The 16,342-nt window shown below is 40.1% G+C and overlaps 1 protein-coding gene across 9 annotated transcripts in view; it reads right to left on the bottom strand.

Moving 5' to 3' along the window:
- Positions 1–15,232, bottom strand: part of ryr2a (ryanodine receptor 2a (cardiac)) — a 187,805-nt gene extending 172,573 nt beyond the window's left edge. For 8 of the 9 annotated variants that reach the window (XM_069168608.1, XM_069168611.1, XM_069168612.1 and 5 more), the window contains exon 1: positions 15,094–15,225. In XM_069168608.1, coding sequence (XP_069024709.1) covers positions 15,094–15,141 — 48 coding nt within the window. In that variant the 5' untranslated portion in view covers positions 15,142–15,225. Of the gene's footprint in view, positions 1–15,093 lie in introns of all 9 variants that reach the window. The other variant, XR_011179203.1, reaches the window with a different exon arrangement.
- Between the last annotated feature and the right edge of the window lie 1,110 nt (positions 15,233–16,342).

Raw genomic sequence — 16,342 nt, 5'->3', positions numbered from 1 at the left:
TTATTACGAAGCAAAAATCGGGACTGCTAAATTTATGAAATGAACGAGGGTCAATGAAACATTTTCCAAGTTAAAGTGCAGAGAAAGTGAAAATATGTAACTCAAATATACGTTTAAATTATATGTTTTCACAAGAAACATTGTCGAATATCTGAACACATGATGAAAGACTTGACATCACAGCAGTGTGAAATTGATATGGGGGTCAATGTAAACTCAGTTTAGGCCGAGAGAGGAGGAGAGAGAGACAGCGGAGGGGGGTGACTGTGCTCATGTTCCATTAAGTGAGAATGATGGGGAATCATTTAAATGACTTGGTCCATCAAATTTGTACTTGCAGTGTACATATATATATATATAAATATATATATATGTGTGTGTGTGTGTGTGTGTGTGTGTGTGTGTGTGTGTGTGTGTGTGTGTTTGTGTATTTTGTTCCTGTATTTGGTTAAAAAAAACAACCTCCTTTAGATTTTTTAAGACATAAAACAACAGCTCTAAATTGAAGGCATAATTTTAAAGGTCATTCATAGTATTTCATATGCCGCTTACTATTATAACTTTAATTCCAGAAAACTGACATTAGTTGAGATAAATATACAAATTACTTTTTTTTTTATCTCCACAGCTCAGCATCTTCAAAAGGTATGTACTGTACATGCATAACATAACCCATGTCTAAGATTCTATTAAACGTACAATAATCATTGTGAAGAAACAATATTTGTGCAACCTGTTTATATAACGTGGAACAGTTGGAGGACCTTTATCGGGGCTTGTCAGTATTTCAATCAGGTAGTGAATTTTCACAGTCACTATTAAACAAATTGTCCATGTCCATCACCTTACATTTAAATAATTTAAATATAAATACATGTGATTCCAAAACATCTCACCAGTCGATCTCGTAGACCGACCTGCTCCTGACATGATGTTAATGTCACGTTTGGAGAAAAATGGAACATTAAGGGAATTTTCTTCAATTGAGGCAGAATTGATTACGTGGACTCAGAGATGCACTCGTTTGGTTTTGATCATTGTGACCTCACAAAACAACTTTGTGGTCCCAATTCAAGAATTCATAAAGCAAATATGACAACATTTTACATAAATATCTAAGAGAAGAAAAAGGATGTTGTGATTATATTTTATATGCAAACAGTCAATTTCACATCATAGCGTTCTGCAAAAACACCTTTGACATCATTCAACATCATAACTGAGGAACAGAAAGAGATATTGTGATCATCGGAACGTTTGCACTGTGGACTACACTACACTGCACTACATTGTACATTTATATATTGCAGTTAAGCGTGTATTTATTGTTACATATTTATAATTTTTTGTTTTACCACTTTATTTTGCAGACGTGGGACAATATTTCAATCTCTCTGCATGTCTTGTACATACGGTGAATTGACAAAAAAAGTTTACTTTGACAAAAATATATATTTATTTTGTGTTTGGTCAGTTGTTTACACTAATTTTGAGTGCCCATCTTAAAACTGTGCTGATTGTATAAATCAGCTCTGCTGTCACATTAAAAATGTGTGTGAAGCATCATGTTTTAGAATTTGCAGCTTCTTCGCACCAACATTTGTTGTGTATCATAATGAATACAACTTTATCTCCATTCAGAATCAGCTTTAATGGCCAAGCATCTGAACATGGAGCTGAAACTTGAGCAGAGAGCTCATCAAAGTTTGTGTCAAATTTATGGGCATCAGAGCAAAGTGGCAGACAGCCATATCCAGTGAGGAGGTGGGACGGGAAGCTAAAAGTGTTTTAGTGCTTTCAACACGGTGTGAGCGGGTGTGGTGTGGTGTGGTGTTGGAGAACCAAACAAAGTGCCATCGCTCCACAGTTCAGGTCATTTGCACCAATTGTTTTTCCTCAGAACGGCTGACCTTTGTGTTGACAGTCTGACCCAATGGGACGAATTCACGCTACACAACCCAATGAATGTCAGAGAAAATACACGTGGTTGCACCCCTGACTTGATTTTTCAGTCTTGAACAGTAACGTTCTTGCATCTCTGAAACGCAAATAGCAGTCAAAACACTTGTCTTGGCTCCTTTCTTCATTGCCGTTGGATTTCTGAAGCATTTCAAGGGTCTCCGTCGATAATTTACTGAGTTTGACACTGAAATTGATGTGATCAGCTCAGGTCCGTGGAGAAATCACAGATGAGCTCGCAGTGGTAACTAAAACATGTGGAACTCGTGCTGATGTTGATCAAGCTATAAAACTTGGAATGCCAACTCACGGAAGTTATCGCTGCCTCCTGTTTCATGTCACAGCTCGGCACCGTTGGAAAGTAACAAAAGCTGTGTCTGAAAGTTTTTGATTGCCCCTTGTATTACATGCTCCTTTGTTTTTATTTATTTTTATTCATGGTGTATTTAGGCTGCATGAAATACAAGATTATGTGGTTTGTCCCTTTAATTACCCTGTAGTGGCTCTCCATAGGAATTCTGTGTTCAGCCTGCAAACACAGACATTTCCCTGTAACAGAGATTAAATGAACACAAAACACATGGCTGCTGCCGCGCTGTTTGCTTTGTGCTGAGACATCAGCAGTCACCAGCAACCACGTATTGATCTGCATTCAAAGTGCACTTAGCAGGAGTGCTGCAGGATTAGAAGAAGGGGGGGGGGCATGAAAGGTAGAGATGGAACAGGAGGAGGAGGAGGAGGAAGAGGAGCAGATATACAGAGAAGGGGGGGAAACAAAGGTCTGGATATCAATTTACGACTGCTATTACAAACTATGCATGTCTAAATATAAAAGGCATATTTCCATTTAAAGGGAGATTGCTTTGCTGCTTTTAGTGTCCTGGTATCACCAGCAGTCAAGAAATATAGAGGCAGAAGAGAACGTTATCAGCAGGAGCAAACAGTTATTGACAGTGAAGCCAGCGGTGATGCAGTGAGAAGGAAGGGTTACTGCATTGACTGTTCCTGTACCAAATAAACTACTGTTAATCAAGAAGCTTCATTACAGCTCAACAGTATTGATTCGGATTACTAAAGCAGCACTTTGCATTTACATCTACCAAGAAAAAAAAAAACATTGTTTACCTGCACACAGCCTGATCTAATCTCACATACAGTACACCCCTCCAGCCATTATCTACACCGGCTTCATCCTGGGTGCAGTCATGGAGGGCTGACTTTGGATGAAGGCGGCTACACTCTGAACAGGTCGACAGTCTGTCACACAGACACATACAGAATACATGTATGTCCCATAAATATACTGCATTTTTCTTGGTCCTTCAAATTTGATAATTGTGAAATGAATCCAACTACTTTGTGATATGAAAACGTATAGGGACAAGCAAGTAAAGCATTATCTGTATCTGTTAAACCAACAAAGTGATCTGTAGCCGTACTCGGATGTGAGGTGCTTTGACCAGAAGTGGGTGGGGCATCGGCAGGAAATGGGTGGGAACTAACCTGAAGTTGTTCATTCAAGCCTGAGATTGATATGGGTTGATCAGAAATTGCAAAAAAAATTATTTATTAGAAAACTATTTCCAGAACAGCCCCAGAATTGAGCTTTAGAGCAATGTTTTTGATCCTAACAGTAAGAGAACTATTTACAGAACAAGTTTTTCCTTTCTTTTACAAAAGTTGCTGTATTTACTGTTATTGTTGAGAAAAAAATGTTAGGCTATAAAGAATAAAATTAAAATAATAATGTACTTTGTGTTTTGTGTGTCGTGTGTGTGTATGGGGTGGAGGGTGGGGGGATGGGTTGGATTGTTAGCCTGGTTTTATTGTGCTGGGTGCTATGCAGACAGTCCACATTGAAATATGCATTCAGCCTTACACTATATTCTCCCTGAAAGCGCTCAGCCGAGTGAAGATATGTTAACGAGGACGGAGCGAGCCGACGGTGTGTATTGTGTTGTAACAGCACAGCATGCAGCACATCTTCATCAGTAACCTGGAGATTGGAATCTATGGTAGTGTTTGTGAAGTTCACGTTACTGTTGATGGTCTGCAGGGAATATGTCGCTATACAGTATTATAATATATCCTCCTGAGACCCAGAGGAACAAAGGTTTTGCAATTTCGATTTTTTTTTTTTATATAATTTAAGTAATGTGGTGAAAGGAAACATGTTACAGCAAAACATTCTTTTGTATCATCTGTCCCATGTAGTGGACATCGTGTCTTGGTTGATTACAGATTGTAATGATATTATATTATTTTTAAAGTGTATTTCTGTTCAAATTTATTTTCATTTAATGGACATGAGAATGGTTAGATGAAGGAGACACATCTGGACACTAACACATCCTTTTCAAAATGACATTTCATGGTGACCCAGTACATCCGTCATAAACTGATGTGTCCTGATGTGTGTGACTTTCACCTTCTTCTCTCCTGTCTGGCCCTCCTCCTCCTCCTCCTCCTCCTCCTCATCTCCTGACAGCTCTAAGTCTGACTCCTTCCACAGTTCGGAGTAAAATCCTGTCTGCCTCACTCAGTCCTACCTGAAGTCTGGTAATTGGTTGAAAATGACAGTAAGAAAATCTTGCTATCCACTACCAAGGGCACTGAATAAAAGTTGTGTTTTGAAAGGGTTACTGTGCCCTTCTGAAATCGTACTAAACTGAAATTAAGACTCTCAGATTTAAGAAGCAATTTGATTATTAGCAACAGAAACATAATATCTGACACAAATTACCGCCCTTGTTGTCAAAAAAATGTTGAAGTTGAGATGCCCAAGATTTTGAAAAGAAAGTCCATGAGCCCTGTTAGACAAACAACTATTGCATCACTAAAAGCCCAGGATGTCCTCTAGACAGGACAGTAGGAATCTATTAGATTGCATGAATATTACTGGACTTATAAGTCTCAGATGCATGTCCCCCACAGAGGACAGAAATTCATTTTCTGGTCTTAGGAGGATATATAACGAGCAATGGAGTTATCAAACCCTTGGTCCAATTTTGGAAATGTTCTAGAAGAGACAGAACTACCTGGGCCGGGTCAGAAGATTAATGCTTCCACTTCTCTGTCAGCACGCCACCTGATACTTCTGAAAAGGAAGCGGGCTGATCCACACTTTCTCTCACCAGATCGGGGATGTAATCTCCAACATTAAAATGTGACGCACTTCAGGGTTCTGACCTCCTTCCTCCATCACATCTTCTAGTATTGTTCTCTACTGTGCCTGTTTTACTCTGTCTCATCTGTTTTTTCTTTATATTTACATCATCTATGTAACATTATGTACTAGATGAGAATTTTTGGTATTCATATGTTGATTTTTGTAAATTGCATCACATGGCAGATGTGTAAGACAGAGTGAGTGTTGCTATTTGACAGCTGATATGGAGAATAAAGACTCTGCAGCAAAAATGCTGTAAAAGCAGTTTGGAAATTCTGTAAATCTTTATTTTTGGCTACGTGGGCCATTATTTAAAATAACCCCCAAAAATATAGTCTTCAGAAATGTAAAGTTAGGCTCCATAATACAGTAACACATTAACATGAGTGGATCACATGCAGTCAAAACTGATATTAACAGGTCTATCAGGAACCATTTTCAGCTCTGAGGCAGGAGTTCTACAGCTGGAGATCAATGGCAGAGCTGGTGGCAGCTAGTCAGCATTAACACACAGTTACTTCCTGTCTCCATTACAAGACAAACACACACTCAATCATTTAAACAGAGCACTTATCTTACAAACTGAAGGCTTCAAAGTGAGAGTCATGGTGACACCTGCCCGGTCTCCCTTCCCTCCCCTTCCAGCCTGTGGTCATAGATCACAATTCCACCTCCGAATTTAACGCAGTTTTCCCATCACCTGATCCAGTTCCTCCCCACTCACCTGTCTATTGTTCCTACAATCCAATCAGACCCAGCATATAAACCATGCATGTAACTTGGTTTGCAAACTTCTTTTCACATAATGGTGCTTGTTACAGTTACAACTGTAATGTCCTTTATCGCTACTGGAAGCAACCCTGGCGCTGATCTCATGTGTTGTGATTGGCTCTCGCCTGGCTGTCACTCACACTGCGTCAGAGGATATTTGCATTCATTTCAGATTCCCACCTTGTCTCCGTAGTACAGCACGGTGCTTTCTCAGGCTGTTGAAATCATCATAAGGTGCAGGGCTGCAAAGCCAGGACTCATTCACAATGAATAGAAAATGCTGTTGGGCCTTTTTTTTTTTTTTAAACCAAATGTGTTATTGGCCTAAAAAAAGCCCTTCAAATCTACAATGTTCTATACACCCCACACACACAGAGCACTGAGCAGAATACATACTGACCATCTGGGTGTTCTTAAAGCCTTAAGGATAGCAGGGCTAACAAAATAAAGTTTGTCCTGAGAAGCACTCGAGCAGGGAACCATGAAGTCACTGAAATCAACATTATTTTTAGATAAATCCAGTGTGGACATTGGACATAGTACAAAAGGGAAATTGCAAGGCCTATTTGGACTCTCTTGATAATAACACTACAGGAAACATAGTGGGATTACCAAAAACATTAGGAAGCAATGAGTATTTATATCACAGCACAGATCTCTACACCAAAGTGTTTTAATGTGAAGGCGGGACACCTCATCTGAAATAAAGACCACCTACACTTACATCATGAAAAATGTGAACATCAGCTTCTATAGATAGTAATTCAAACTGGGCTACGTTTACCTGGAGCACAGTAGGGCACCTGTTTGGTGCACAGCATTATCTACCTAAACAGTCACATATTTTGTAGTAGTAGGGAACTGTTACAGCACACTTTAGGTATATGAAATGTAGAATTTGCTTTGCAAGAAGAAAGTGTCTGTGTATGTTTTTTGTTGATATTCCAGGTGCCATAAACTAGAGACATTTGTTATTAGAGTGGAGCACAACAACCGCCAAACTGAGTCAATCCACCAACATGCTGCACAACTTCACATCACTTCAGACATCTCTGAGCAAAATTAGGACTCGTTTGCTGAACTGCCAATTATCAACGGACCTGCAAAATGCAGCAGAAATTCTCGCACTGATCTGGAAACAAACGGGTGCTCATAAATTAGCTAAATAATATAATTACAAAATTCTCGGCTGGACCGCAACAGCAGGCCAGAACTATAACGTTAGTGTCTGTCACTGAGTGAGTGAGAGATCCATCATGTCATGTAACTTATTTTTGGTAAAGCAGTCAGGGCGGGCTCAGCTGACCCTGAACCATCCCTGCATTATGCTGCTGTAGGCCTGTGCTGCTGGGGGACCTCCCATAATGCACCCAGCACCGCTCCTCTACTCTTTCTTTCACTCTCCATGCATACAGTGGGTACGGAAAGTATTCAGACCCCTTTACATTTTTCACTCTTTGTTTCATTGCAGCCATTTGCTAAAATCAAAAAAGTTCATTTTATTTCTCATTAATGTACACTCAGCACCCCATGTTGACAGAAAAAAACAGAAATGTAGAAATTTGTGAAAAAAGAAAAACTGAAATATCACATGGTCATAAGTATTCAGACCCTTTGCTCAGTATTGAGTAGAAGCACCTTTTGAGCTCGTACAGCCATGAGTCTTCTTGGGAATGATGCAACAAGCTTTTCACACCTGGATTTGGGGATCCTCTGCCATTCTTCCTTGCAGATCCTCTCCAGTTCCGTCAGGTTGGATGGTGAACGTTGGTGGACAGCCATTTTCAGGTCTCTCCAGAGATGCTCAATTGGGTTTAGGTCAGGGCTCTGGCTGGGCCAGTCAAGAATGGTCACAGAGTTGTTCCAAAGCCACTCCTTTGTCATTTTAGCTGTGTGCTTAGGGTCATTGTCTTGTTGGAAGGTGAACCTTCGGCCCAGTCTGAGGTCCAGAGCACTCTGGAAGAGGTTTTCTTCCAGGATATCTCTGTACTTGGCCGCATTCATCTTTCCTTCAATTGCAACCGGTCGTCCTGTCCCTGCAGCTGAAAAACACCCCCATAGCATGATGCTGCCACCACCATGTTTCACTGTTGGGATTGTATTGGGCAGGTGATGAGCAGTGCCTGGTTTTCTCCACACATACCGCTTAGAATTAACGCCAAAAAGTTCAGTCTTGGTCTCATCAGACCAGAGAATCTTATTTCTCATAGTCTGGGAGTCCTTCATGTGTTTTTTGGCCAACTCTATGCGGGCTTTCATATGTCTTGCACTGAGGAGAGGCTTCCGTCGGGCCACTCTGCCATAAAGCCCCGACTGGTGGAGGGCTGCAGTGATAGTTGACTTTGTGGAACTTTCTCCCATCTCCCTACTGCATCTCTGGAGCTCAGCCACAGTGATCTTTGGGTTCTTCTTTACCTTCTCTCACCAAGGCTCTTCTCCCACGATTGCTCAGTTTGGCTGGACGGCCAGGTCTAAGAAGAGTTCTGGTCGTCCCAAACTTCTTCCATTTAAGGATTATGGAGGCCACTGTGCTCTTAGGAACCTTGAGTGCTGCAGAAATTATTTTGTAACCTTGGCCAGATCTGTGCCTTGCCACAATTCTGTCTCTGAGCTCCTTGGACAGTTCCTTCGACCTCATGATTCTCATTTGCTCTGACATGCACTGTGAGCTGTAAGGTCTTATATAGACAGGTGTGTGCCTTTCCTAATCAAGTCCAATCAGTTTAATTAAACACAGCTGGACTCCAATGAAGGAGTAGAACTATCTCAAGGAGGATCAGAAGAAATGGACAGCATGTGAGTTAAATATGAGTGTCTGAATACTTATGACCATGTGATATTTCAGTTTTTCTTTTTTCATAAATTTGCACAAATTTCTACATTTCTGTTTTTTTCTGTCAACATGGGGTGCTGAGTGTACATTAATGAGAAATAAAATGAACTTTTTTGATTTTAGCAAATGGCTGCAATGAAACAAAGAGTGAAAAATTTAAAGGGGTCTGAATACTTTCCGTACCCACTGTATATAGGCTTCTCTGTCCCTGGTTCTTTCTGCAGGAGTCTCTGGTTCCAGAACTACGTGTTTCTGATCTGTGGTTACTTCACTGCTGTCTTACTACGGCCCACAGGACCATGTACAATATGTCATCATCATACGACATGCTGAAGAATGATGTTCTCATGTTCTGTGAGCAGGAAACTCTTCACATGATATCAGTTTGCCTTAGGTAATAGTTTTTTGGTCTGTTCTAAGATATATTGTGTCTTGCATCTGCCAATACTGTTTGACTCTGATGAAGATGTAGTGTTTGTCCAAACATCACTCACTTGCACCTAATGAAGTATTAAATGAAGCAGAATGAGCTCTGGTGCCTTTGCTGGGTTCACTTTCTGTGAGGTGGCCGTCAGCGGTAACATGATAAGAGGTAGACACATATGTCATTTCACCTGGACCGCGATCACTGACTGTTGCAAAATGTCACTCAACACAATGCAGTGAGAGCGAGCGATGGGGAGTGACTTTGACATTTTCAAATACTCCGAAAAAAAAAAGAAACTCCTTGATTTTACCAACACCCTGTAGTCATGTGTGATACCATCAGAAGGTGGCGATAATGCACATAAAAGCTGTTTTCCCATCACCATTAAGCAACAAAAGAAGGAGAACAACACATTGTTACCAGGCTCCAGTGAAGTGTATGTTGTGCTTTATGATCCGATGCTACGCTGCAGGAAACAGAAGACACGTGCAAAATCAACCACAGACATCAAAAAGTTCTGTGAGGAACTCCTCCAAAAAATTAGGTACAGTACAAATGCTTCCAGGTGAAACTATCACATCATAAGTCCATCACAGATATGCATAGTCATGTCAGTAAAGCACCGAGAAGCGGTCCATCCACAGATCTACAATCCATGGCTAGCTTTGGAACCAGACGAAGGAAGTATGATGCCTGACCTTGCGAACACAAGACATACGTCTCATCAGCTGTGTCGAAGGCTTTTCAGAGTTTGATGGCACTTGTTGAGCCAGAGTTTACGGCAAAAGTAAATTTCTCTTTCTGTGTGTGTGTGTGTGTGTGTATTCTTTCTTGAAATACCCATCCCTAGTGACGACTACTACTACTACTACTACTACTACGCATACAAAATACCGCAACACAAGCACAGAGGGTGCACTACAACAACCAAAGCGGATTACACTGGGATGCATTGTTTACAGTCTCTGGATTTCATCGGACCTGGATTATGGAGGTTTCATGATGTAGCGGCCACACTCACAGTCTTGTTTGGCCCCAAACTGGATGAGACCATCCAAAACTGGGTTTGTTCATGGCCGACAGATTGATCAACAACAGAAAACTGTTTCTGTTTGTCACCTGAAGCATCGCCATCCAATAAAGGACACACAGTAGAGTTGCAGTCTCAAACACCTGGATTTAGACCCATCCCCTGGAACAAGCATAGAAGCACGTATACAAACCTCTGCAAAAATGATCAAAATGTTTGAATACCAAACTAAAGCAAAGGATTCCATACCTTCTCATTAACTTTTTATCAATGTTATTATCTCTACAATCAAATTTGACAAAACTAATGCCATTACTGGGACAGTGTGGTTAAAAACTATAACACAATGATAACCAGTATTTACAGGTCACAGTAAGTTTGTTTGACATTCAATATAACCTCATGTGTAGTTATTGATTGTGCTGCCATGGTACAATAAAGTACAATATGAAGACATATATTGTTGAATGTTTTTTAACACTTTGGACTACAACGAGTAATCACTTGTATAAATGATCTTCTTGAATGACTGATTACACAGTTAAGTCCTCTATTAGGATTGTTTGGTGGACCGGTCATTACAGCATCAACACAGACGAGGTGGTGTGGTTTCTAAATAGTTTCTTCTGGGTTGGTGTTCAGATTATTTTTTGGTGTTTTATGTGTACAAGAACAGGAACTGACCTTCAGTGTAAACAAGTGGTGGACGTCACACATTCATGTAAGAATCTTAAAGTCCTCCACTCAAAAATGTGTTTTTAAAATCCTCTGCTGACAGTTCAAAGATCCTTTGACCTCACCTAAAATGTGAGATAAAGGTATGTCCCTGCTGCATGGTTTGTGACATCACAAATACTTTGGAGCCAAGCCTGGTGCAGTAGACGACTTACAACAATCGGATGTGGAAATTTGAGGCCTGTATTGCAGAGACATTGTGGACTTTCAGTCATGAAGGACACATCTTGCATCCAGTAATTTAACTTTTGTTGAAATAAAAAATAGAACCAAGTATCATGTCAGCCACAAATGCTTCAGTATCGTTCATTTGTTTATTTCTGAGCATGTCTTGAGGGAATCCGTGTGATGTCAAATTTATTTTTGTGAATTTGTGAATACTGTCGCCACTGATTGTTTGGTCAGAAAGTGCCAGAAAATAAGTGAAAAAGGATAAACCCTATTTTCCAGGGCCAGAGTCCAAACACATTCATAGATTTGAAGCAGTAACTCCCATTTTTCTACATTTTAACTGTTTCAGCTCTGATGGTTTTTGGATGTTTGTCCCTGTTGTACTGAAATTACCATAGAAAACTATTATTATTACTCTTATTCACCGAAACCCTAACTGAACCTTAGACTTGATTACCATGAATATTCTCAGAAATATTTTCTCATACAGGTCTGACTGCACCATTTGTAATACTACTACTGATATTTTCTTTCAATTTAAATCAAATATAAAGAAAGAACAAGTCAGCACATAAAAATGCGACCACAAAAACAACAAAAAATTCAACTGACATAAAAGACCTTACTGCTGCCACAGATTAATTCGGACTCCTCAGTCAGTATGTACAGGAATTACTGTAGATCATCAGATGACTGGCTTTGCTAGCAGAGCAGCACCTCGCGCTGCTGCCATGGCTCAAAGGCTACCACATGCTGAGATGGCAACTGGTGGCCTGTTGGGAGCCAGTCTGCATAGTAATGTGGAGCTTCCAGTTCCACTGCAGCAGCTCTGTCATCATCTCAAAGGCATGTCCAAAAATCTGGTTATCAATTTTGTTATCAAATATTCTCTATTTTCTGCTGTTTATGTGGTTCCTGATAGCAGCACACTGAGCAAGGGGTGCCCAGACTATGAAAGGCTCATGATCACTGGTCCCCCTCATACTGTATATGTAAATGGCCTGGACAAAATATCAAGGCTAGTGTAAGTATAATGCAGACCGGTCCATCTACACTTCCCACTACAACCTAAATAATAAACAATAAATAGAACGATCGCCTTTCTGAACCAAAACTGAGAATATAAGCTTTGTGAAAGTAGAATTGATGGAAGGGTTGTTGTGTTAGGTGTTGTGTTCCTAATAAAGTGCTCAGTGAGCGAATATCTCAAGATAAAATTGACCATTTCTATTAAGAACAGGAACATAAACATTTTATAATCCAGCCTTTTAAATTCTTGTAATGACAGGCTGATTTGGCAGAAAACTCTGTTTCTAAACTGTGGGGCTGCAACTAATGATTCTGTTCATTATCAATTGGTCTGGTCATTATTTCAGATTATTGTCCCGATTAATCCATCAGTCATCTCTCTTTAAAATACCAGAAAATGCTTGCAAATGCATAGCATCACCCATCGCCCAGTATTACATCTTCAACTGGAGTCCAAAGTCCAAAAATCTTCAGTTTAACAAAATAAAAGACTATAAAACCAGGAAATGTCCACATCTGACAGGCTGCAAATGAAAAACGGTGGTATTCTTTCAAAAATGAAATGCTGATTAATTTTGTGTCGATCAGTTAATCAACTAATTGTTGCCTGCTCTTACCTGTACAAGCAAAATGTCAGTTTTTGTCTTGTTTTAGAAAAAACAGACACATGGACCCAACAGGAGTTTTGCTTAAGGCAAGAGGATACACATTGTGGCCTTAGAAAGTATAGAGCCAAAGAAATCATTTGAAAAAAATTTAAATAGAAATAATTGCCAACTATTTTCATAATCAGTAATTTCAGTGGTTTTTCAAGCAAACACGTACCATTATTCTCTGATTTATATTTTGTCAGTGAATATTTTGAGGTTTGTGGACAAAAGACATGTTAGTTATGGTTATTTTTGCAGTAATATTACCAAATCAACTCCCTAATTGGAAAAAAAAAAAAAAAGAAGCATTTTATTTAAAAAAAAAAAAAAAAAAAAAAAAAAAAAATTGTTGCAGACAAGCGGCAATTAACCGTGATGTCACCCATGAGTTTGTGAACTGCTGTTCCGGTGCTTTGAGTTCGGTGTTTTCGCCATCGCCATCTTGTTATTTTGGAGCCAGAGGTGACCATATTTGGACGAGTGGGGGAGGAGCGAGCTGTGAATATTACTCAATCTCCAAAGACACTACGCCCGCCCATCTAGAGCAGAAACCTGACTGCATTACAGAGCTGTCAATCAAACAGACACCCAATCCCAAAGAAACTCTTCTTGAAGCCTGATTTCTAATGAATGAGGGATTATTCTCAGATGGACCACCGGAAAACTAATAAGAAGGAGTGACTTTAGCAAATGATTGAATGATTTTACTTTTTTGAAAAATGTATTGACTTTGTATTTGATGAGAGAAGTTGAATGGGAGTCTATGGAGCCGGAGGCTTTTTTGAGCCGACCTCTAGTGGCACTTGGTGGTATTGCAAGCTTAAGGCACTCCCACACTGGCCTCATTTTTCAGACCTGGAAGATACATCCACCTTTTTTTTTTTTTATACGTCATTGATTGCAGCACTAATAAGGTTGATATGGCTAACATGTCAAACGTTTTTGTATTCATTATAATAATATGTATTATTATTATTTGATGTATTTGTAATTTTCTATTTATTTTTATGTTGCTAAGAGGACTTATGCCAAACAAAATGTCATTGTGTATTTATATACAAAGGCAATAAAGAATCTATCTAGTCGACCCAAAACGACATCGTGTCTGTGTTCACATAATGAATGTAAGTCCAGTTTTTACTCTGCTGTATCCGTGTTCCTCTGAGGGAAATATTCATCTGTTAAGCTGCTAAATGCTCCACTATGTTCACCAGCTCTCTAACATGTCTGTCTGCTGGTTGTTGTTGAGTGTTGAGTTTTTCAGAGCAGATACCTGCTGCAATGATAAGCGTTATAAATCTCAACCAAAACATTAAAGATGAGCGAAGCCAAAACAACGAGCCGAAAGAAGCTAAAATGCTTGCAGAACTGTAAAGTTGGTGGGAATTTGGGAGTACAAGTGACCCTTCACAGTATAGTCATCTCACCCATCACGAACAATAAAATATGAGTTTAAAATCAAGCTTGCCTGGATGTGTGACAGCACACACAAAACCACAACCCTTCGAGCATCAAGTCATCGCATCTTTATACCACTGCAGTCATCTGCCTTTTGATGTCAAGATACTGTCAGTCAAAAGAAAAAAAAGCTACACTACCAACAATGAAATCCTCTTAACCCTGACAGAAGCCTGGAAATTCAGACTGTCACTATAAACTGCATGTCAGCATTTATATCCATTTATATCCTGTGTCCGTATATGCGCCTCTCTTCCATTAAAAACGGAAGAAATCATCCTCAGGTGCAGTGCGCTCACGTGATTATTCACGTTTGACTTTCTGTAAAGCAACAGCTCCTCTCGTGCGGAACAGCAGCTGATTTGACCACCACGGCATGAAACGACCACCAGCACCAGCAGCAGGTACCGTGGCATCACCTCGCTGCACGGGCTCGTTGAAGTGAAGCGGATGCGGCGGGCTTCATGCTGCCAGTCTGCACCCGCACTGCGCCCCGCATCCACCCAACACACAACACCAGCGACTCCACGCAGTCTGCATGCTGCTCAACTCCTCTATGACACAATGACAGCACCGCTGACAACCACACCGCACACCTTCCTCCACCTGTCTGTCTGTCTGTCTGGCAGTGTGTTTTCACCTCTTCCATCCTCTGCCATAATGCGAACTCTGTGAGCGGTGACTCGTGTGTACAGGAGCTGTCATCCTTAATGCGGTAAACTCCCTGCCCACCACATCTCACACACACACACACACACACACACACACACACACACACGGACGGACGGACGGACGGAGAAAGGCGCAGTTAACACCCCGCACAACGCCGACACTCGCCTCCGGGACATCAGGAGCACTTACAGTTCGCAGGAACTGGATTTCATCCTCGCCCTCTCCTCCTTCAGCCATGGTTAGCGTTCACACGGACAGACTCGTGCGGTGTCTGCTTGTGGAGTACGGCCTGGCAGTATGTGTGTGTGTTTGTATATGTGTGTGTGTGTGTGTGTGTGTGTGCGGTTAAAGCAGCGAAAGCCAACGCGCAGTGGAAGTCGTCTCTCATTGGATGGCGCGCGCTCGTCGGGGGAGGAGCTGCACAGGTGTGAGCGAATGTATGTGCGCGCGAGCGGCTGCTCTGGGCGGTTTGCCCCCTCTACCGGCCGGTTTGGAGAAGACGCTCCCAGCCGTAAATGAAACCATTGTAAAGTTTTGACTTTGGGTTATTCCTATTGCTTTCGGTAATTATTATGATTATGAATTATCTGTTACCTACAACTGTACACAAATAATGACTCAGCAGGTCAAAAAACTTAAGATGCTTGTTGCGCAAGTCAAAAATTATGTAGTAAATTAACTTTAAGGCAGCTTAGAAAATCTATGACACCGTCACAAATATGAATCCCTTTATTAAAGTTAAAATATAATAGTATGTTAATATTGACAAAGAAATCAAGTTATTTGCAGCAATTAACTAAGAAATACTGAGTAAGATGAATTATAATCACTTTCATTCTTCATAAACATCACAAAGTGCTTCACATGGGAAAAATTCGGACATTTCAGCAATATAGAATAAATAAAATCAGGCCACTTAAAGTATAGACCAAATAAAAACTAACAATAAATAATGAAGTTCAGACATACTGATGGTGCAACACTCAGATCGCCATGTTGTTCCAGAGCAGAGAAGTCCTGACTTGAGAAAATCTTAAAATATATATATATTTTTGAGTGGAATGGAATTTATTATTTCAATTAAATTTATTAAATTTTTACTTTGTTTGAAATTTTTTTAAAAAGACATTTCAAAGCTCCCTAAGTATTTATTGAAACATTTGTACCTGTAAGGTCTCCTTTCGAAAAATATTCAGATGAGCAAATAAACTGTATATTTAGGTTAGGTTAGGTTAGGTAGTTACTTTATTAATCCCCGAGGGGAATTTTTTTTGCTACAGCAGCATACAGGAAGCAATAAGATAATAATAGAATAATAGAAAAGCAATAAAATAGCAGTAAAAAATATTAAATATAAAATGCACAGTATATATCTATATATATTATATACAAACAACCAATCTACAACCCATCCATCCATTATATATGCCTGCTTTAT

Source organism: Embiotoca jacksoni, unplaced genomic scaffold (genome assembly GCF_022577435.1).
Source record: "Embiotoca jacksoni isolate LCO1_2020_lvr unplaced genomic scaffold, fEmbJac1.0.p SCAF_40, whole genome shotgun sequence".
Lineage (NCBI taxonomy): Eukaryota > Metazoa > Chordata > Actinopteri > Embiotocidae > Embiotoca > Embiotoca jacksoni.
Note: the sequence above shows the minus strand (reverse complement) of the source record. Positions and strands in the feature narration are given on the sequence as shown.